The sequence below is a fragment of the Schistocerca gregaria genome, chromosome 7, assembly GCF_023897955.1.
Source record: "Schistocerca gregaria isolate iqSchGreg1 chromosome 7, iqSchGreg1.2, whole genome shotgun sequence".
In the NCBI taxonomy this organism is placed as follows: Eukaryota; Metazoa; Arthropoda; class Insecta; order Orthoptera; family Acrididae; genus Schistocerca; species Schistocerca gregaria.
The window spans coordinates 344,780,939-344,804,904 of NC_064926.1; the positions used below are offsets into that span (position 1 = coordinate 344,780,939).

At 39.6% G+C, this 23,966-nt stretch overlaps 1 protein-coding gene and 1 long non-coding RNA gene across 2 annotated transcripts in view; both read left to right on the forward strand.

Annotated features, from left to right (window-relative positions):
- Window positions 1–1,751, forward strand: part of LOC126282124 (cytochrome P450 4C1-like) — a 91,266-nt gene extending 89,515 nt beyond the window's left edge. The window contains exon 12 of the mRNA XM_049981595.1: window positions 1,514–1,751. Coding sequence (XP_049837552.1) covers window positions 1,514–1,671 — 158 coding nt within the window. The 3' untranslated portion in view covers window positions 1,672–1,751. The remainder of the gene's footprint in view (window positions 1–1,513) is intronic.
- Window positions 1,752–3,728: 1,977 nt separating this feature from the next.
- Window positions 3,729–8,591, forward strand: LOC126282125 (uncharacterized). Its single transcript, XR_007551331.1, has 2 exons — window positions 3,729–6,754; window positions 6,823–8,591. It is a non-coding gene; the product is annotated as an uncharacterized LOC126282125 (long non-coding RNA).
- The last annotated feature ends 15,375 nt before the right edge of the window (window positions 8,592–23,966 follow it).

Here is a 23,966-nt window from a genome sequence, read left to right on the forward strand (position 1 = left end):
GGTCTATATAAATGACCTGGGTGACAATCTGAGCAGTTCTCTTAGGTTGTTCGCAGATGATGCTGTAATTTACCGTCTAGTAAGGTCATCCGAAGACCAGTATCAGTTGCAACTCGATTTAGAAAAGATTGTTGTATGGTGTGGCAGGTGGCAGTTGACGCTAAATAACGAAAAGTGTGAGGTGATCCACACGAGTTCCAAAAGAAATCCGTTGGAATTCGATTACTCGATAAATAGTACAATTCTCAAGGCTGTCAATTCAACTAAGTACCTGGGTGTTAAAATTACGAACAACTTCAGTTGGAAAGGCCACATAGATAATATTGTGGGGAAGGCGAGCCAAAGGTTGCGTTTCATTGGCAGGACACTTAGAAGATGCAACAAGTCCACTAAAGAGACAGCTTACACTACACTCGTTCGTCCTCTGTTAGAATATTGCTGCGCGGTGTGGGATCCTTACCAGGTGGGATTGACGGAAGACATGGAAAGGGTGCAAAAAATGGCAGCTCGTTTTGTATTATCACGTAATAGGGGAGAGAGTGTGGCAGATATGTACGCGAATTAGGATGGAAGTCATTACAGCAAAAAAGCTTTTCGTCGCGGCGAGATCTTTTTACGAAATTTCAGACACCAACTTTCTCTTCCGAATGCGAAAATATTTTGTTGAGCCCAACCTACATAGGTAGGAATTATCATCAAAATAAAATAGGAGAAATCAGAGCTCGAACAGAAAGGTTTAGGTGTTCGTTTTTCCCGCGCTCTGTTAGGGAGTGGAATGGTAGAGAGATAGTATGATTGTGGTTCGATGAACCCTCTGCCAAGCACTTAAATGTGAATTGCAGAGTAGTCATGTAGATGTAGATGTAGATGTAGAACCTGGAAAAAAACTGTGTTAGAACTTTGGCTAACAAATCCGGAATAAAGAAGTAATAGTCTCTTAAATTCTGTCTCTCGACTCTGGCATATCATTAGGTAGTGGCGGAACGTATACACGATCTTTTATAAAGCCCCAAAGGAAAAAATCGTATGGCGTGAGGCCAGTGAAAAGGATTTGCGTCGTACTGACCATTACAGCCAATCCAGAGGTCAGGGACTCCAACGTTCTTCCTGGTCTCATGCTTGATCTGAGTTCAGTTTTTGACGGGTTATCCACTGGGCCATTTTACCACTTAATCTGAGGTGATGTGATGGGGAGTTTCCCTTGTGTGTGTAACTGCCCCCAAGAATCGTACTATACTGCATACTTCAACTTTGGAGTTCATTTCCAGTTGCCGCGCCATTTCACTTCCACACTGGGATGCACTTGTTATCGGACCGCTGCAAGAAACCCAGAACACGTATTACTCCCTTCTTTCGGTAATAGGTAACTCTTGTTGCTTAGCATGGGACGACATCTGTAAATTACTTTTGGTAGTCTCCTCGTAAGTATGGCGGAAATTGAAAATGATATTCGTAAAAAAAAGTACTACACACTGCGCCTCTTTGAGTTCACGTCGCTGTTTGTATTTTGCAGGGCAGCGTTTCGCCATCCTTGAAGAGAAGACAGTGCTGTCGCAGATCCTGCGCAACTACCACGTGCAAACCTTGGATACCCCAGAGGACACCAAGGTCGCCATAGAGCTCATCCTGAAGCCTGTTGAAGGGATAATGGTACGCCTGACGCCGAGGTAGCAACGAGAGAAGCTGCTCGTAATTACCTCCTTCTCGAGGCACACTTTTCAAAAGCCTTGAATAAACATTCTTAGTTCCTATGACTTTGTAACACAGGCGTTACCACCACCTTAGCAGACACCGTGGTACTGCGTCGTGTAGTGCATCCCTACGTAAGCTGCACAGGGCGTCTATGATCAACAGCTGGTCTTCCACCCCTCGTTCCACATATTACGGAACTTTACTGAACTGTTCAGACCATCATGTTTCACACAACATTCTTCTGATGTCAGTAAGAAGTTTCTGTAGACGGCAGAATGTTTCATGGGCAGTTGCCGAACTGTAATATACGGTGTGTCTGCACCCCACCGACAGAACTTCGTAGGCTATCGAGCACTCGTTACATAGTAACAATTTCATTATGATTCATCCTGTTTATCATTCCAGTTACCTTTATTGCTACACATATATTTTCATTGCCGTGAAAAATCCTGTAATATGGAATGAACAAGATATACAGGGCGAGTCACGTAAGACATAACACCCCTTTTATTGTGTGAACAGTTCCAGACATCGAAACGATGTATGTGATGAAAAGTCTTAACTTTTCTATCGATCGAAATACTGAAGCAAATATATTTTCTTTAATGGAATGATATGCTTTTCATAACAACATTCAGTAGCTCTTGCAAAGTCTATTACAGTGATATAGTGCTTGTTAGTGTTGACGTTGTAACCTTTCAGAGAAGAATCCTAGAAATGTACTAAAACTGGAAAGCAAATGCCGCCAGAGTCCGCCAAACAGAGCGCTCACGCCAGGTTTCACCGTTACGTATGGCAAGACAGGCCTAAGCTATTAAGATAAAATCTCATTCATAAAGAGTCAGAGAAAGTTTAAATTTATGGATGTACACCATGTGCTAGTTTGTGGAGCTTCAGATGGATCTTAGAAAAACTGTTCACAACGTTTGTACGTTTCCAGCTTTTTTTGGAAACAGCTACAACTGTGTCAGGCTTGCGTGCATTTAAGCCCTCACGGTTGCTGTTTGTTTGCTGAAGCCGAAACAGAAACGTCGGTTTTCAAACTTATAAACAACCCTATTCACAGGAAAAACAACTGTATAAACGTTCTTAGATTTGAAAATAACAAAAATAATGCTTGACCTGTCTTTCCCTGGAGCCGCCTGAATGCTTCTTAAAGGTAAAACACCGACTACCGAACACGTGTAGTCGGTGTTTAAAGTAAACATTTTATCCAGACTGACTGACGATGTGTCTCTGCAAACCAAATACTTTTCTTAAAAAAAAAGACGTAGTTTCACACTTAAGCATGTGCTCCAGTTGTTTACAATTAATTAAAAGGCACATTTGCAGTCGCCGTTCGAAAGAGAGATGAACGGATGAAAGAACATTGGATGATATGCCGCTGCACGCTGTGGAGATTTGACTGCGCGTATCGCCTGGCGGAGTTTGGTCTTCGTGACAGACTGCATCCTTCAGTCCATAGAAATAAAGCAAACGGAGCCAAGTCAGGGGACCTTGCCGGCCATTATACTGTAGCATTCCGTCCTGTCCAACGAGTAGGAAACTTTTCATTCAGTGTTTGCGATGAACACTCGAAAAGCGAGCTAGGCAGCCGTTGTGTTGGAATCACACACACTCGCTTATCCGGTGCTACGTCTTCTAGAAGAAAGGGTAGAAAGCACGGAAGTGTGAGTAAGTATTCCCATTTAACACTTCTAGGATGAATTATGGTCCCACAATGGAATTTCCTAGGATGCAGCGCCCTACGTTTACTCTCCACGGCCATTTGTGTACATCATCAGGCCAGCGTGGATTTTCCGCTGCCGAGTAGTTCTTGTTACTTAAATTTACAGTACCGTTGTTCGCAAAAGTTGCCTTGTCGATAAAGAGCACACATTAGAGAAACGTAGAGTCGCCTCCTAGGCGCTGCACAGCAAACTGACTAAATTGTACCAGAGGTTGAAAATACCGCTACAGTTGTAACGCTCTTTTATTGTCACACGACCGGTTTCGGGCTCTTATACGCCCATCTTCAGGTATCGTAACTTGGTGCTGTGACCCTCGAGCAACAAGTTACGACACCTGAAGATGGGCGTATAAGAGCCCGAAACCGGTCGTGTGATAATAAAAGAGCTTCACAGCTGTAGCGGTATTTTGAACGTCTGACAGTGTAATGCTCAGTTGCGGATGTTCCTCCAACAGCAGTGTCGGTCTGACGAAATTCTATACAACGTTCGAAGTCACTACCTCACGGTGCCTGATGTAGTAACAGATGATAACGGGGAAATCGTGTCGATGCAGGATGGGAATGACACCCTTGTCTGGCTAATCCCACATTCCTTGGCAATACGTCTCCTGCCACCATGCGTACTGAGAAGCGTCGTCGCTTCATGTGCTATGTCAGTTGCAGTCTTCGTCCTCGCCTTCTGACGTGGAAGCTGCCTATAGGCACTAGTGACCTAATAATGGGTGCAAGTACCTGCTGCGACGGACAGCGGCAAATAGAATACAAATCCGCATACCACCGGACAGTTTCGACACGGTTTCTTTGGTATTCGCCTTACGAAAGAATGCCTATCGTCTCCTCATTGGTGCACATGTCTGCATGCAAGGAATGTTGAAGCAGAAATGACCTGCCGATGTACAACACAGTTCCTGGTAGTTCTGCAGTGCAGACAATAAGCAGTCGAAAGGGTTTCTACAGCGATGTAGCGTGGCATGAGCGTTTTTACAACTGACGCCCACGAGAAGGCAGGCCGTGGCGCGTACCTCACACCGCGTGGCACTGCAGGTCTTACGAGAGCCAGTAGCCGTCTCCGACTTGGAGCGAGTAACTGTTTTAGGCGACTTTAATAATAATTGACTCCGCGTTTACATTAACACGAGCTCTCGATAGCACACGACAAAATTAAGACCTTTACTGGGTACTTACTCAATAACATATTGCTTCCTTTGGCTCTTGCGCGGAACCGGGCGTTTCCGATGTGTGGTGGACAAGCCGACTAGTGTGACGTCACAAGTCCGTTGCGAGGCCCGTATATCTCGTCGGCCCCGTTTAAAACGCAACAGCCGATTCCGGCGGACTTGCCTTTCAAATGGTTCAAATGGCTCTGAGCACTGTGGGACTTAACATCTGAGGCCGTCAGTCACCTAGACTTAGAACTACTTAAACCTGACTTAACCTAAGGACATCACACACATCCATAACCGAGGCAGGATTCGATCCTGCGACCGTAGGAGCAGCGTGGTTCCGAACTGAAGCGCCTAGAACCGCTCGGCCACAGTGGCCGGCCGTACTTCCCTTTCAGTTTAAAAATATTTCGTAGATTCTTTTGCGAAGAGTTAGATCTCTTCAAGCGCTTTCGAATGCCACTAAAGCAAGTAAACATTCTATTTAAAACACTCGTACATACTTCAGTATCTTGATCGCTAGAAGAGTTAAGACTCTTTCCCATACCAAAGGACGTGCCCCTTCGCGTGTTATCGTCTCTCGGAAAGCTCATTTCGATATCTGGAACCGTTCACGAAACGAAAAAGGAGTATCACATTTTGCGTGCTGTTGCTACTGGAACAGCTGAGCATCGCGACATTTTGCTTCTCTTCCATATGCGACGTTTTATTGGCCTACTCATCATCGGTAAACCTGTATATACTGCAGTGTAATACTGTTAAGGTACAACTTGCACTGTCGGAAAAGCAAAGCCGAGCATCACTGGCTACAAACTTGGGTGGAGAAAAGTAAAGTGAACTTTCATGTTGTTAGGAAAAGGTACCGTCCGTGAGTGGACCAGGTTTCTTTCTAAACAAGATGCACAGTGCATAGAATCGACATCTACAATCTTCTTCTTGTTCCTTACCTTTCTTCGTTTCCCTACGGGGTCTGCATTGTTATATGGTGTTAACGGGTGGGGGGGGGGGGTGGACATTCATAAAAAATACAAACTATTTAGAAGATGCACAAAACCCAACAAATTTGAAGACACGACAATGAAATTTTCTACCTTGCTTGACATGAAATTAACACATTTATTGTTAAGTTCTTTGGATTCTATATATTAAACTTTTTATGGAATTTCAAAATTTTATTTTCGAGAAAAATGTGTATATCTTTTTCTCAGAAACTATTCAAGAAATTCCTACAAAATTTTATCTGTTTAATCTTTTTGATTATAGCAGAAGTAGATAGCGTATGTATGTTGAAGCACAGGCACGGCTGGGGGCCGTCGAGCTCTTATCAGTGATGTCAAAATGACGTCATATGATGACGTTATTGATAAAGACTGCTGAAGTGTCTTATCAGTGACGTCATCAGATGACGTCATGTGATAAGGGTCCTGACATGTCTTGTCGGTGACGTCATCAGATGACATCATGTGATAAGGGTGCTGAAGTGTCTTATTGGTGATGTGATCAGGTGACGTCATGTGATAACTATTGATGTATGTTATCTGTAACGTCATTGAATGTCGTCGTGTTTTTACTTGGCGTTGCAAGTTCTAACATGTTCTGTCCTGCAGCTTATGGACTTATGTTTCAATTTCTGTTAAGAGTAAAAAATTAGTCATTTTCAGTGATGTGACGTTATAGCCCTATGCCTTCAAACTCATTCTCTGTTCCTCTCTCTAAAGCTCACTAGCTGACCTATTAAGTTAACCTCATGCATGTCATGAAAGCTGTATTTGGCTAAGATAAATGATCTAAGCATGATAACTCCTTTAGAGTCTGACGTCTACTGATAAAGTTCTATGGTCCTTCAGTCATCTTATGTCAGTGGAGCATGCTATTATTCTGATGTAAATGATCCCAGTATGGTAACCTCTTTATCAGCTGACCCAAATGGATAACCTTATACACATTGCAAACAGTGTAGGAGCATGTGAGTGGAAGTTTCAGTTGATATCGTGTGTTTGACTCCATAGAAGTTTTAGATATTCAAATCTTTATCAGCTCATTTGACTATATAAGCTCATCAGCAGACAGATGAATCTGAAGTTGCCACGCTTGTGGTTGTGGTGTGTGTTGTGTGTAGAGACAGGGCGCCAGTTTGAAAGAAGGCATCTGCTACAGAGCAAGACACAAGGTAAGTACTTGCAACTGTTTCACGTACAGTAAAGCATTAGCATTACAGTAATTTATATTTCAAGACAGGAACCGTTCTTTGCAGAAATTAAATGATCTTGGCAGTGGAGCTGGTCGTCAGAAACCGATTACACGAGCATCAGCTCTTCCATTAAATGAAAAGTTTCTGGTGTTGGGAGCAAAGCAGGTCAACACTCCATTTGGCCCATCTGTATTAATAGAAAAAGAAAAACTCTTTTTAACAGCTCGATTCTCTGACACGTCTGAAGAAGACTTAACGTTTCTCAATAACGGAAAAGTTCCACTATCTTACAATGGTACAGTTAATGGAATGGATACACTTACTTTCAGCACATAATCTCATTCATGTAGTAAAAGTTTTGTAAAGTTATAGTGTGTCTTAACCTTAATTTTTATTAATAATTATAAATAAATGTACTATATTTATGTGAAGAGTCTTTGAATTATATTCATAAAAGTTTATAACTTTATAGAGAATACTAATCATCACTTAAGTCCTGTTAATATATTGAAATGTCTGTAGAGTATTACAAAGTCTGCAGGCATGGGAACATTAAAGTAGTTGATCTTTACAGTAAGAAAAATGAAAGTTGCATGGAATATTTTAAGAAGGAAAATACGCTTAATTTCATATTTAAAATTAATGGGAATTATGAAAACAGTGAAATTTACAAAAAGGTCATGAAATTGCTTAATGGTGTGTTTGTAAAAGGTGAACATTATTTAGCGTATCAAAAATATGTCAAAACTGAATGTGAGGATGTGACAGAGCTGTATATATTTAACGATGAGGAGAGTCACGTATATTATATCGAGGAAATACTGTACATTTTACAAACGTGCAGAAACTGCATCTATATTTTGTGATTGCGATTATTAGGAATTGGAGAGCAATTTAAGATCTGATTTTCCAAACAGGGATATAAACTGCAATTACTCAAACTGTATTCACATACTTCTTGGTATTGAACAGATACATGAAAGTGTAATGTAATGGATGACAACCAGTTAAGGAGAAGAAGAGGAAGTAATGGTGGTGATATTGACTTAGAGTGGGCTGTCAAAGAATCAGCATTCCAAAGACGTCTATGTACAGGTGAAATATATAATCACAATATTCAAGACCCACGAGAATTCCTTGAAAGAAGTTTTAATTTATTTAGAGCAAAAGTTGAAGCACAGAATCGTCCTCTAAAAATCAATTGTAGTCTTGAATGTACCTTTATATAACCAGCCTCTGGTGAAGAACATACTATTCATTTTAACTGTCAGAACAAAGACTATTTTATTTCAAGTGATACAGAAGCATGGTACATAGAAAACGTTGTAGAAAAAATTATGAAAAAATTTGATGCATGTCAAAAGCTTGGTTCAGGGCTAGCTCTAAAGGACATTGTGAAACTCTGTGTAAACCTAAATGAGAATACAGGTTTTCATGTAGGAGAGGATGTTGAGTTGCCTGAATTTATTAAAAATAAAAAAGTGGTAGTTAACATAGAGTCCAATAACAAGAAATGTTTCAAATGGGCTGTACTATGTGCACTCTATCCTGTGGAATGGAATAAATGCAGAGCGTCTAGCTATAAGAAACATGACGATAAACTTAATTTCTCAGGTATTACATTTCCAATTGAGCTAAAACACATTACTGTATGAGTAAAAATCCGAAGGTGTCTCTAAATGTATATGGTATTCAATATGATAATGGTGATTGGATGATATTTGGAAAGGAGGTTTATCGTAATAGAGAATTTAATTTTGTTCCTGTTTATGTAAGTAAAAAAGATGTGAAAAAATGCAAACCTATTAATTCTCCAGTCTGGTTTGTCAAACAGTTTTCATTTCTTTTGCATTATCTCGTCTAGTAAGATCTTCACTTACAAAACATACTCAGTCAATTCACTTTTGTGAAAGACGCTTGTGTTACTTTTATACTGAAAAGAAACTAAAGATTCATTTAGAAGATTGTAACACATTTAAAGCTGTGAGAACAATAATGCCAAGTGAGGAAAATAAAATAATAAAATTTGGCAATTGTAGAAATAAGGAAAATGCGCCATTTATTATTTACAGTGATATAGAATGTATCCTTCAACCAGTTACAAGTTGTGCTCAAACCAATGAGAAATCACATTCAGACTCTGTTCGTATTCACATTCCTTACAGTGCAGCAATGTATATATATTGCACTTATAATGAACAGCATTCACATATTTATTCATATAGAGGAAAAGACTGTATGAAGTGGTTTGTTGAGAAACTTACTTCAGTTTCACATGAGTTAGTACAGTGCTTACAAGAAAATAAGCAGATATATATGATTGATGAAGATAGAGAATTTTTTGAAAAAACAAAAATATGTCATATATGTAAAAAGCAGTTTTTAGAGACTGATATTAGAGTAAGAGATCATTGCCACTTTACTGGACAGTTTCGTGCAGCAGCACATCAAGCATGTAATTTAAACTATAGATCTAGTTTGACTGTACATGCAATATTTCATAATTTGACTAATTATGATGGTCACTTCATAATAAAAGATTTCTGAGAGTACAAATTGTTGGAAGATAATAGAGAAATTACGAAGAATGAAGGATATGTCAGTTTAACACCAAGTAATACTGAAAAATACAAATCATTCACAATGATGGGGACGCTTTAGTTATTAATGGTATAACGTATAATGGAACGAAAGGACTGTACCATTTACTGTTTAGAAAGAGACCCTCCGAGAAAACATATACAAAAGCTGATCTTTCAACGTATGGGAAAATTTTGAAAGCTACTAATGCACATAGGATAAACTATGCTAGTTATAAACCTGTTAATGCTAATAAGAGCGTCAAGTACCAGACAATTACAAAAGATCTGCAGACGTATATGGAACCAGATATAAGACTAATTCGCGAAGAATCTAGAGCACAATTATTAGAACAACATCGTAACCAAGTGATGGTACTTCAGAAAGTGAACCTAATGTTCAGAGTGGTAAAGGTATCACCGTAAAAAGAAGAGAAAAATTCCCTGTTGTAAAGCAGTGGAAAATATACAATAACAATTTACCTGTAGATTACGTGTATTGGCATAATCCAAATGAACTTCTTGAACGACTTGCCTTCTTACATGGTTCAAGAGCTGCACGCAATACATCTCATGACAATAAAATTATTTCTATCGAAGAAGATTTGAGAGAAGCTGGAATAATTATGTAACTTTATGAGTTACCAACACTTGGGTAGGGATTCTTGATACATGCAAAATATAAGTCATGAACATCAAACTAGCAGCTGCATAGTGTCTGCTAACTGACTACAGAGAGCAAGCTTCATGATGTACTTCACATTTCTTGAGTGATTGGAAACCTTTCAAAACGGAAATTGGTTCAAAGTATTTTCGCAGTCTGAGGAGCTAAAACATGCTGGTTTCTACAGACCTAGTCGCCAACATGATGATGTTGATGATAATACTGTCAAATGTATCCATTGTGAAACTGAACAGAGTGACTGGCAACCGGGTAAAGATCCACTAGTGAGACATTTATGTCACTCTCTAAAATGTCCCTTCGTGTGGTCTGCAGCTATTGATTTATGTAAGCAATTCATGTTTAATGAACAGAAGCTGGCACATATCAGACTACCTGCATGGCCTTAGTACTGTTCTCAGATAGCACGTAAAGAATTGGTCAAAATATCTACCAGTACGACTAGAAATGTTAGTAGAGGCTGGTTTCTTCTATACTGGCACTGGTGATTCTACAACCTGCTTCTATTGTGGTGGAGGACTACATGATTGGGAGGTGGGCGACGATCCATAGCAGCAGCACACATTCTGGTATCCTCATTGCAAGTACTTACGGCTTAAGGACAAAATAATACATGAAGAAAGTCATACGACGAACATGATTAAAATAATCTGTCAATATATTGTATCTACACATTTTTTACTACAATAAACAACGCTAACAAAGTGAAAAAGTTACTTCTTTATTACCTTATAATTGTGTGTGTATGTGTGTGTGTGTGTGTGTGTGTGTGTGTGTGTATGCGCGCGCGCGCGCGCGCGCTTCTGCTTTAGAGAGAGGCAGAGAGAGAGAGTTTGAAGGCAATGACCTCTCTAAACCAAAATCAAAATATTAAAATCTTAGCCTCAAGGCTAGAATGCATACAGCAAAACAATGGATGTTATCAATGGTACAAACCATAGGGCTATAACATCACATCACTGAAAATTACTAATTTTTTACTCTTAACAGAAATTGAAACATAAGTCCATAAGCTGCAGGAAAGAACATGTTAGAAATTCTACGCCAAGTAAAAACAGACGACATTCAATTATGTTACAGATAACATACATGAACACTGTTATCACATGACGTCACCTGATGACATCACCAATAAGACACTTCAGTACCCTTATCACATGACGTCATCTGATGACGTCACCGACAAGACATGTCAGGACCCTTATCACATGACGTCATCTGATGCCGTCACCGGTAAGACATGTCAGGACCATTATCACATGACGTCATCTGATGACGTCACCGATAAGACACGTCAGCACTCTTATCAATAACGTTACCATATGACGTAATTCTGACTTCACTGATAAGAGCTCGAGGGCCCCCGGCCGTCGCTCTGCTTGCACATACATACGCTATCTACTAGCAGGCTTGTTTCACGAGGAGAATTTTAATAATTTTTAATTATAATTCTGTAAGGGTAAGACTAAAGCAAAATTCCAAGCCCTTCGCCACACACCTTGGCTTACTCTTAAAGCAACATTTATTGGGTTTATAAAAATAAGTGCACAGAACTTCATAAGTCTAGCCTTCGTAGATTCTGAGAAAAGATACATAAACCTTAAGAAACATAATTTTCATAAAATACAATTTGACGTTCAACATAATGTTTTTTCTTGTATCACCTCTTTAGAAAACCCCAAATATGTACACTTGGCCATCTTTCCTTCAAGTCTTCTCTTCTGCTGTCTTATTTTCTACCTTCATTCCTTTAGCAGGTCTTCAACTGACATTTCAGCTGCAGAGAAGCGTTGTAAATCTTTTTTTCTAAAGATGTCTTAAGAGAAATTTCCTGTTTTAAATCCCATTGTGCCTAACTGCATGGTGAGTTGCAGTTGGAACACTTGAGTAAACCTCTGCCAGTAGCGCAAGTCAAACCAATTGCTTCTTCACATACGAAGCAACTGATATGTCATTCTTTCTATGATACAGAACAGAGTTACAGATGGTCTACAAAACCAAATAGTATATATCTAGATGTATCCTGTGGAAGTTTGCTTGAAACTAATCCACGAAACCGTTGTTCATCGACCAAGCATTGAAGAGATGCTACAAAAAGCAGGCGTGGCAGGCAGGTAGTGTTACAAATTTATTTTTCGGACACTCCGGATGCGATTTAGTTATTGGAACTTTGTAACTTATTGTCGGTGAGATCTACTAACAAATAACAAATAAATTGAGAAATAAAATTTGCGGTCAATTTCATGACCGCTCCTCCTTAAAGTACAGCTAATACACTCGGAAAAATAAAACCGAGGGAGAACCGAGCAGCACTGATTGCAAGCTTGGTTCGAGAAAAGTAAAGTCAACTTTAAAGTCGTTATCAGCTAATACCGAGAGTGACTGATCAACACAGTTTCTAAACAAGACACAAATCGTGTAGTGTCAACATCTGCAGTCGATTTGTAAAGGTCCGTCTCGATCACAGAAATTTTGTATTTCGCTATTACCGGTTTTGGCTACTGGTATCTTCAGATCTGTTACAAATAAAAAACACTGTGTAACCACCTAAGTTCAGCTAGCTAAAACAAAATCTATAACAGTTCTGGTGATACATAAAATTATTTACAAGATTAAAAGCTATGCATACCGTAAAATATTCTGAGGAAGGTATCATGTCAAAATCTATACATGTAGGTACATAGTAAATGCTGGTAATGGGCTGGACGTATCTGGAATTTATACACATAACTGAGGTCAGCAGAGAGCACTATAGCTAGGGTACATGAGTAACCAGTAACTTAAATTTAATAGCTAAAATGAAACATGAACTGTCATACAATATGTGGAATTAGATCCACATTTAGAATTCACATAAGAATTGTAAATAGTAATAATGGGAAGCCCCGAGCCAGGCAAATCAAATAGCACACAGCTGTGTAAAAGCCAGAACAACAGTTTAAAAATAACATTACACCTATAAATTGAAGCCTTCCAGCACGACTAAACAATTAAAACATAATCGAAATTGTAAGGTACTTAACAAAACAGCGATTCATCATCATCATCATCATTTAAGACTGATTATGCCTTTCAGCGTTCAGTCTGGAGCATAGTCCCCTTATAAAATTCCTCAATGATCCCCTATTCAGTGCTAACATTGGTGCCTCTTCTGATGTTAATCCTGTTACTTCAATATCATTCTTAACCGCATCCAGGTACCTTCTCCTTGGTCTACCCCGACTCCTCCTACCCTCTACTGCTGGACCCATGAGTCTCTTGGGTAATCTTGCTTCTCCCATATGTATAACATGACCCCACCATCGAAGGCTGTTCGCCCTGACTGCTACATCTATAGAGCTCATTCCCGGTTTTTCTTTGATTTCCTCATTGTGGACACCCTGCTGCCATTGTTCCCATATACTAGTACCTGCAACCATTCTAGCTACTTTCATATCCGTAACCTCAACCTTATTGATAAGGTAACATGCATCCACCCAGCTTTCGCTCCCATACAACAAATTTGGCCGAAAGATTGAACGGTGCACAGATAACTTAGTCTTGGTACTGACTTTCTTCCTGTGCGCTCACTGCATTAGCTTTGCTACACCTCGTTTTCCAGTTCTTTCACTACGTTGTCATCCTGTGAGAATATGCATCCTAAGTACTTGAAACCGTCCACCTGTTCTAACTTTGTTCCTCCTATTTGGCACTGAATCCGTTTATATCTCTTTCCCACTGACATTACTTTCGTTTTGGAGGTGCTAATCTTCATACCATAGTCCTTACTTTTCTGATCTAGCTCTGAAATATTACTTGCAAACTTTCAGTCGAATCTGCCATCACAACTAGGTCATCCGCATATGCGAGACTGCTTATTTTGTGTTCATGTATCTTAATCTCACCCAGTCAGTCTATTGTTTTCAACATATGACCCATCAATATTATGAACAACAATGGAGACACGTAGCAGCCTTGTCTTAACCCTGAAACTATTCTGAATCATGAACCATGAACTCAATTTACTATCAACTCTAAGTGCTGCGATTATTAATTAAAAATTCGATAGTTGATAACACAAAGTGGATGGGATGTCAATGGCGTTCATGGCTTCTCCGTATGAAGTTCTGGTTTTCCTGTGGCGGAGTTTGCGGAGAAGGCCCAGTCTCCCCGGCGCTGGGGGCCGGCTCACACCACCGCGCGGCAAGCTGGTGCGGCGCTCAACGCTGCTCAAACTAGTGGATTTCTGAATAAACATTCGTTAAATCCATTCCGTTCAATCAGCAATAATTCCAGTTGCCGTTTTCTGTGTACATAAATTTTAGTTTCATAGAGTAGGTTCAGTATACGTTCCTTAGGTGCCTTGTGCAACCGTTCCATATTATCCTCCGCCCTTTGACGAGCTCGGCTTGTCGGGAGGGTCCATCGAAATTGTCACTGTTGTGCAGATATTTTCACAGCACTGCACTCCACAGCACTGAACAACTTCAGAAATTTTTTCGACGGGTTTCGGGTACACCCCATATACAGAACGTCTCCGTTCCAATGTGTCTGTAGTTGTACCTACCACTAAAAGTTTGACCAACTCTTTCACTAAATTAACGAGGTCAAATAAAGTAATCAGTGTTTTATCGTTGTTTATGTAGCAACCCTTAGTTGTTATTCATATTATACGATGATTTTGAGTCTACTTCTGTGTGGAACTAAATAAATGAAATAATGTGGCACACTAAAATTCTGCCCGTACTGTGTTCGAAACACGCAACTTTTTTTCTTTATTTATTCATTTTTTTGCGTCTGTCACCAAACTCTTGTTAATCATATTGATAGATTAGTAGTGGCGATGTTTAATGATGAATCGTAATGAAATGTAAATTTATTTACGATTTATTAAAGCGTGAACATCACTGAAGCCAGTTAGTTAATTAGTTAGTTACCTGTCCCATGGATCATTTGCACGATAAATCGTAATGATCTGGAAATAGTAATTTTACATTCAAATAACATTAATTTGTAAATATGGGGACGTGCTGGTCATTTTTTTTAATATAGAGGTGTGAATTGGTAATTCCTACTCACCACCCTTTACGCATTACAATAATTGATATTCTTCTATGGAACAGGAGGAGTTGTCAAGGAGAACCTTATTCAGTTAAATTTGAAATCTATCTTCACTGTCAGGCAAAATATATCAACTTACTGAATTGTCTCTCTGCACTGTGGTATTTGCAATAAGTCTTAGTCCAAACGTGGCTGAACTAAGTTGTTTTAGCAGTTTCAAAATACCATTTACCAGTTTAAATTCTCATCAATATAGACACCTAAAATTTTTGAAGTTTGCATCCTGTTTATTATTTCCTCGCCATGTGTTACATCTATAAATGGCTTAGTGCCTGTAGATGTGCAGAATGAGTACTTTGTGTCTCTCTGAAACTGAGTGCGAGACCATTCACAGAAAACAAGTCAGTGACACTTTTAAGGACATTGCTTACCATTTCTACCAATGCTCTGTGTGTTATTGGATTGATTACAACACTAATGTCGCCCCCAATAAGAGCTGCTTGCTGTGTATTAGTCAGAAGATCGTTTACAAATGAGAAGTATAATAGTGGACCGAAGATTGAGCCTTGGGGAACTCCATACACAATTTCTCCACAATCCGAAGAATATCCCCTGATTACATGGTTTGAATTACTGAGTGCTACTTTCTGCATTCTTTTGGTTAGATGTAATATTATTCATTAGTTAGTTGTACCAACAAGTGCACAAAGCCTCAGTTTATGTAGGAGAATGCTGTGAATCAGTCAGTCAGATGCGTTAAAGAGATTGTAGAAAATACCAACCGATGGTATTTTGTTATTTAGTGCTTGTAAAATGAGGTGAGCGAACGTGTAAATGACATTCTCAGTTCAGCAACACTTCTTAAATCCAAACTGTGAATTACTGAGGATTTTGTAGTTGCTCAAGTGAGATACTATTGTAGGATAAATCATCATTTCAGAAATATTGGAAAATGGTGTCAGTAATGAAATAGGTCGCTAATTATTAACATGTCTACAACGGGCTCCACCCCCTTTGAATAATGACCTCTGTATTTACGATATGTGCATGACTGCATTAGTGCACACACTCCACTGTCTCATGATTCCTTATCGTACTTCACCAGTAGTGTACCACAGTGATTATATTATTGTTATTGTTATTGTGATTATTATGGTTATTATTTTTCATTCCCGAAGAAACATGATACATGCTAGCAATGCTAGTTCATTGTAGAAGAGAAGGACAAAAACTGAAAATTATTTGACTCAGTCGTAATACGAGCTGACTTCTAGTCTGCCGCCTTTTAAGCTAAAGCCGGTACTCATCAACTGGCGTCCTCGTGTGATAATGAACAGTCTTGTAACAATTTCAGCCACGCTTTATAGAAAACGCTTGATTGGTGCCCACTGGGAGAGCATCATATATTTCATGTATGCAACAATGTGAAAACGGGGAGAATCAGTGACATACTGCGCGTAAATGTCCACTGGTAAATGAGCAACAAAACTTATAACTAAACACAGTGAAAGACCTGAAATACAGGTAGGCCACAAGTCAGTTGTCAAACGAATGAAAATTCAAATTTTTCATGCATGGGGAGTTCATTGAATTTACAAAAGACGCGCGAAGTAGTTCCCATGCTGTTGTAAGCAAATAGTGCATCTTTTCAGCACAGATTTACAAATTTTCTTGAAAATTTCCGACCTGTAGGTTTTCAATTTTTTTGTGGATTCGTTTCTTTAATGGCTCAACATCACTATTCTCAACGGTCTAAATCTCAGTTTTTAGTATATGCCAGACTGTAAAATTCGTGGGTGTTACATCTAGGATCGTGGAGCCCATTCAGTAATAGCCAGTTGCTAATCCATTCTCCAAAGTTTTCATTTAGGAAGTGTCTCACAACAATTCCATAACATGAGGGTGTTCCATCTTATTGCCATGTGAACTAATCATGAACTATGTGCAGGTGTTCAATACGTGGACTGTTTTGCAGCTCTAACAATATTTCCTGAAGCATATGTAGGTAATTCAGGGAGCTTACAATGTGGTTAAAAAAATAAAGCCCCATTAGCACACCGCTGAAAATTTCTGCCCACGATCTCACCCCAGGAGAGTTTAACTCTGCCTCCATTGTCACATGAAGATTTATAGAATCCCAGGAGCCACATTTGTCTTTTTTAACCTTAAATGTCGATTCGTCAATCCAAAGAATTCATTTATAAAACCTGGGATCTGCTTCTTTTCGGATTGTGTACTGCTCGCAGAATTCCATACGCCTCTCCGTATTATCTTCGTTCTGGCCTTGATGTAAAGTAAGCCAACACTGTTTCAGTTTCAAGTTTTCCTGAACCCTTAGTAAACGAGCTCTTGCTATTCAGTCATTGGACGCTTTTCTTTGACATTTAGTCGGTGACTACACGAAACATTGAGCGACAACATTAAGGTTCTGTTCTGCTGAAAGACTTTGGCCTACTCAAACCAGTCTCCTTAAAGCTGAAATTAATTTGCAAATACTTTGTATTAAATGAGGTTGTACGTTTGGAAAACGTTCCACAAACTTCACGGTAACTACGGTCCTGTTTCCTCAACTGCTTATTCTTTCTTGAATATCTCAAGAGGTTGCTGTGCCATTAGCCGAAAGATGGAGTGATGTGATTTTCATCAAAGTGCTAGTGTCAGTTGACTTACGGGTACTACACACTAGTCAAGTCCTCAAATGACCATCGCTGCGCAAAGGTAAACGAAGTCAAAGGATTGCTGTTGACCACTGACTTGAGGCCAAACCCGTGGATATAAAACACACACAGATAAAATACTTGTCCATATTCGTGCAGTAACTACATTCTTTAATTATCAACATGACAGTAAGAAATCGTAATAACGTGATGGGAAACATGTGTACAGTTTCCGTGCTGCCCTGACAAACGCTTACAGCGCTGGAGGCAGAATAGCTCCACATCAGAAAAGCAAGCACAGGTGTAATGTAATATCAACACACACAAACTGCAAGTAATAGAAAATACATTGACCGAGAAAGCTCCACAGTCACAACTGTTTACAACTTAAAATACGTAAATTACAAAGATACAAATCAAAACTTGGATAAATTTCAGGCCACTGTAAATATTTCTAATTAATTGAGGCAAAACACACATGGAAAAATATACATCACATGTATTGAGTTGCACACAGACATAAATTTAGAATTATTAATGTAATAAAACATTTTACTTCGTCCCAAGGATTTAAATTTCTCTTTGTTTGTAATTTTTACAACACTAATTTTTCTAAAAGTTCATAGGTTTGGAATTTCATTTTAAAAATGTAGGTTTTTAGTAGAGTTCTGCAAGGAATGAACATTGTGTTAAGGAACAGAAACTATATTGCTTCATATATCACTTGTACGAAGATGGCACAAAAAACCTGAAACTAGAAGACAGTGAAAAAGTCTAGACGACTGTGATATCGTAAATTTATGTTCCTCTCTGACTACATTGAATTCGTGGAACAATTCTGAAAGTAATGTTATTTCAGCAGTGAAATAAATACTCATTTCAAATTTGTATAGTCATTTACGTTAGCAGATTATTAGTTTTAGTTAACCTTTTGCGCCAGTATTCCTGTCCATATAATGCCCCTACCTTTTCCACTTCCCGTATCTCGTACATCTTGTATCACTAGATAACTCCGAAATTCTGTATATGTGTGTATGTACATGAACAGTACATTACTGATACATTTCTCCCCCCCCCCTCTCTCTCTCTCTCTCTCTCTCTCTCTCTCTCTCTCTCTCTCTCTCTCTCTCGCTCTCACTTATACACACAACCCGTAATATCTCCACTGGTAAAATATTACGGAATATGCAGGGTGTCCCAAGGGGAATTGTCAAGATTCAAGGATATGACAGGATCGACCATTTGAAGCCAAATACGTCTTATGGACATATGCCCTATTCCGAAGCGAACATACACTATACATACGTTGTTATTTATTTTCTGTATTATTCAATACATTTTTACTTTCATACATAAATAAATTTACAACAATTGCTAAAACATTATAACAAGCGTTTCACAAAGTACCAATTGAAAAATACATAGTTTTAACACATTCACTTATAAGCGTTGTCGTACACGTCACGTTACAGATGTTGTGCAGTTCACAACAAACGTTCGAAACAGTAAAATTCATTGTATTTGTGCACTCTTAGAACACGTTGTGTTTCTTGTCTGAGTGCCTCTGCACGTGCCCTAATGAGAACAGCAGCGTCCACGAAGCGACCTCAGTAGTTCATCTCTTGTGTCATACTTCGTTTGTACATTTCAGACTTCATCCAAACCAACAAACAGAAATCTAATGGTGTAAGGTATGACGATCTTGATGGTCAATTAATTGTGCTAACATGACCAGTAAAGCGATCAGGGTAAGTACGGTTTACATGTTTCCTCACACATCCGGTAAAATGTGGTGGTTTCCGTCACGCTGGAAGTATACTACAGTCAGCGTGGCCAAAGAAACGTTTCAAGTTATTCAACAAACGGATTTAAAAAAAAAAAGTAATTCTGTCCCGTAGTTCGCTCGTCTAAAATGAGTGCACATATTACCAGTCATGTCACACAGATACTGACTGAAAAACGAACTTGGAAATCGGTTTCCAGTGTAGTGTGTGGATTTTCTTGCCACAGTCGACGATTATTACGTGTGTTTAAGATTCCATTCCTTCTAAACGTGGCTCCATCTGTGAATAGCATTAATGGAAGTAAATGACGATTGTTGTTTAAGTAGTGACAAAATTCTAATCGAGATACGTTCTCGCCAATGTGAAGATAGTAGACACACTGCAGGTGAAATAGATATAAGTTTTCCGCATGTAATGTTCGCCGCACACGAGTTCGTGGGAGGCAATTCATACGTGCAGAGTGTCGCCGTGTGCCGACAACAGGACCACGCTGTTCTTGCACTGGTTGTTGAACTACAAGTTCAGAAGAAAAATGGGAACTTGGAAGAATTATTGTTTGACTCAGTGTGCAGGAACATCTGATAAACACTCTACGACTATGGATTCGACGTGTCGGAGAGCGGCTTCAGTATTCTTCAACAGCAGCAGGAGCCAAACACACATTTAACTGCATATTCTTCACCATTGTACATCTGTGATAAACACAGCTAACTGATGCTTCTCGCTGTTACACTCTCAATCCCTTCCACTACTTCTCTCACAAATCGCCATGGACAACTGAATATCCAACGGGCTAGCTACTGGCAGAAAGTACTTAAAATGTCTTCTACGTCGGAAACAATTCGGAATGGGAGACATGTCCATAGGAAGCTTTTTCCTTCAAAAGAGCATGCTCAATCCTCGAGGAACACGCTATATGTGCTTCGTAGCACTAGTTAAGTACATGACAAGAGTCGTTTTTACTTCGTGTCAGGCGTAATTCACTTCATAAATGTCAAGAAATAACTGTAGTATATAATTACAGAGTCTCAACTTTTTAACACAAAACAGATAATAATTTATCTTAACAAGCACTTCAATCTTTTATATTAACATTCCACAAGGTTTTCGGATAATTACGATTATTATTGTTACCAACATGCTGGGAGGACATTAGAGCAGTATTCGGGATGACTGAGATTTGGGTTTTCCGAGGTTTTTTGGACTCACTTGGCTGGAATGACGGTGTTGTGTTATGGTTAAGACCACTGCTGCCTTCCCCTACCTTTTTACAAGTGAAGTCCTGCTGTGACACTAAATCATCTGGATGTGACGTGACGTAAAACTTTATTTTCTCTCGTGTTTTCCTCTTTAGAGCGTTGTCACCTAGAATTTGTTCTCGCAATGTAGTGAAAAACGTGTTCTTTGTACGACAGTCAAACACACACAGTTAAACGAAGAGGCGAGATGAGTTTTGACCTTCGTATCACAGCTAACGCCGCGATAACCCTATCTCGCTGTCTCGTTGCCAGAACCAACCAGTATGAGCACGGAAAACAGATGATTTCTTTGTTAGTACTCTACGCTTTAGTGTGCAATCTAAGCTTCTGAACTTCGTAAGCTATAACTTACATGTAAATTTGTGGTCATTTATGAGAACCGACTGCTTTAGAGAGAGTGGTTTGCACTGTTATTTCAAGTGCTTGATGCGCGCCAGAGGACATGTGCATCACTTACGCCAATTTGTTATGCTATAATGGAAAAAAAAGCTACGCTCGGATATAATGAGCTTTCAAGGATCATGTGAAAACTAGCTGCTTTTCGTTCGCAAGATCCAGAACGCTGTTCTTACCGAGGTTGAAAGTGACACTGCGTTTCTCCTCTTCCTGAAACCCCGTTTGCAACACTACTCTTAAATCTACTAAATAAAATATGTGTTAGCGTATTTTGTAACAGATATGGGGATAGACTGAGGATTTCGTATCTATCAAATATCAGGTCATAATTTTCAATGGAAGACACCGTCGTGAGGGAGAAGAGCGTTTGGTGCGCCGCAAACACATGTAATATGGCAGTTGCTAGCAACAATTCATGCATTTAGTTGACCTAGTGGATAACATAGGCATCTCTCTCTCGGCATAATATGTTTGGAGTTCTGGGCAAAACGTAATGACAGTAAGAGGTTTGCGTCTTGCAGTACTAGCAGGTCTGCACGTTTCTGTTATAGAGAGTCGTTGTATCACAGAGAAACGGCCTGTAAATGATCACTGCTGAGTGTTGGGGTTGGGGTTGTTTTAAGGTCGAGTTTGGCCCATAGCTCTGATCAAATGTGGTGGTTCTGCGCAGTAGTATGTATTCATATTTTTTAAATGTGTTATTTTAAGTCTACATAATTTGCAAAGGTAACACGAACTACAGTTTTATTTCATTTATTTAAGCACCAATAGATGATGTGCACTTTCCTTGTTTCGCTATTATTTCAGCAACAAAACCTCTTCAGTATATATACACACAGGGTGGTCCATCGATAGTGAGCCGGCGGAAGTAGCCGTGCGGTTATAGGCGCTACAGACTGGAACCGAGCTACTGCTACGGTCGCAGGTTCGAATCCTGCCTCGGGCATGGATGTGTGTGATGTCCTTAGGTTAGTTAGGTTTAATTAGTTCTAAGTTCTAGGCGACTGATGACCTCAGAAGTTAAGTCGCATAGTTCTCAGAGCCACTTGAACCACTGATAGTGACCGGCCCAAATATCTCACGAAATAAGCATCAAAAGAAAAAACTATAAAGAACGAAAATCGTCTAGATTGAAGGGGGAAACCAGATGGCGCTATGGTTGTCCCGCTAGATGGCCCTTCCATAGGTCAAACGGATATCAGCTTTGTTTTTTAAAAAGGAACTCCCATTTTTTATTACATTTCGTGTAGTACATAAAGAAATATGAATGTTTCATGTGGACTACTTTTTTCGCTCTGTGAAAGACGGCGCTGCAATATTCATAAACGTATAAGTACGTGTTATCACGTAACATTCCGCCAGTGCGGACGGTATTTGCTTCGTGATACACTACCCGTGTTAAAATGGACCGTTTATGAACTGCGGAAAAGATCTATATCGTGTTGATGTATGGCTATTGTGATCAAAATACCCAACGGGCTTGTGCTATGTATGCTGCTCGGTATCCTGGATATGATCCAAGTGTCCGGACCGCTCGCCGGATAGTTATCTTATTTAACGGAAGAGGAAGTACTCAGCCACATGTGAAACGTCAACCACGACCTGCAACAAATGATGACGCCCAAGTAGGTGTTTTAGCTGCTGTCGCGGCTAATCTGCACATCAGTAGCAGACAAACTACGCGGGAATCGGAAATCGCAAAAACGTCGGTGTTGAGAATGCAACATCAACATCGATTGCAACTGTACCATATTTCTATGCACCAGGATTTGCGTGGCGACGACTTTGAACGTCGTGTACAGTTCTGCCACCGGCCACAAGAGAAATTACAAGACGATGACAGATTTTTTGCACGCGTTCTATTTAGCGACGAAGCGTCATTCACCAACAGCGGTGACGTAAACCGGCATAATATGCACTATTGGGCAACGGAAAATCCACGATGGCTGCGACAAGTGGAACATCAGCGACTTTGGCGGGTTAATGTATGCTGCGGCATTATGGGAGGAAGGATAATTGGCCCCCATTTTCTCGATGACAGTCTAAATGGTGCAATGTATGCTGATTTCTTACGTAATGTTCTACCGATGTTACTACAAGATGTTTCACTGCATGACAGAATGGCGATGTACCTCCAATATGATGGATGTCTGGCACATAGGTCGCGTACTGTTGAAGCGGTATTGAACAGCATATTTCATGACAGGTGTATCGGTCGTCGAAGCACCATACCATGGCCCGCACGTTCACCGGATCTGACGTCCCCGGATTTCTTTCTGTAGGGAACGGTGAAGGATATTTGCTATCGTGATCCACCGACAACGGCTGACAACACGCGTCAGCGCATTGTCAGTGCATGTTCAAACATTACGGAAGGCGAACTACTCGCTGTTGAGAGGAATGTCGTTACACGTCTTGCCAAATGCATTCAGGTTGACGGACATCATTTTGAGCATTTATTGCATTAATGTGGTATTTAAAGGTAATCACGCTGTAACAGCATGCGTTCTCAAAAATGATAAGTTCACAAAGGTACATGTATCACATTGAAACAACCGAAATAAAATGTTCAAACGTACCTACGTTCCGTATTTTAATTTAAAAATCATACCTGTTTCCAACTGTTCGACTAAAATTGTGAGCCATATTTTTGTGACTATAACAACGCCGTCTATCACAAAGCGAAAAAACCCGTCCAACTAAAACATTCATATTACTTTACGTACTACACGAATATTTAATAAAAAAATGGCAATTCCTATTTAAGAAGAACGCAGTTGATATCCGTTTGACC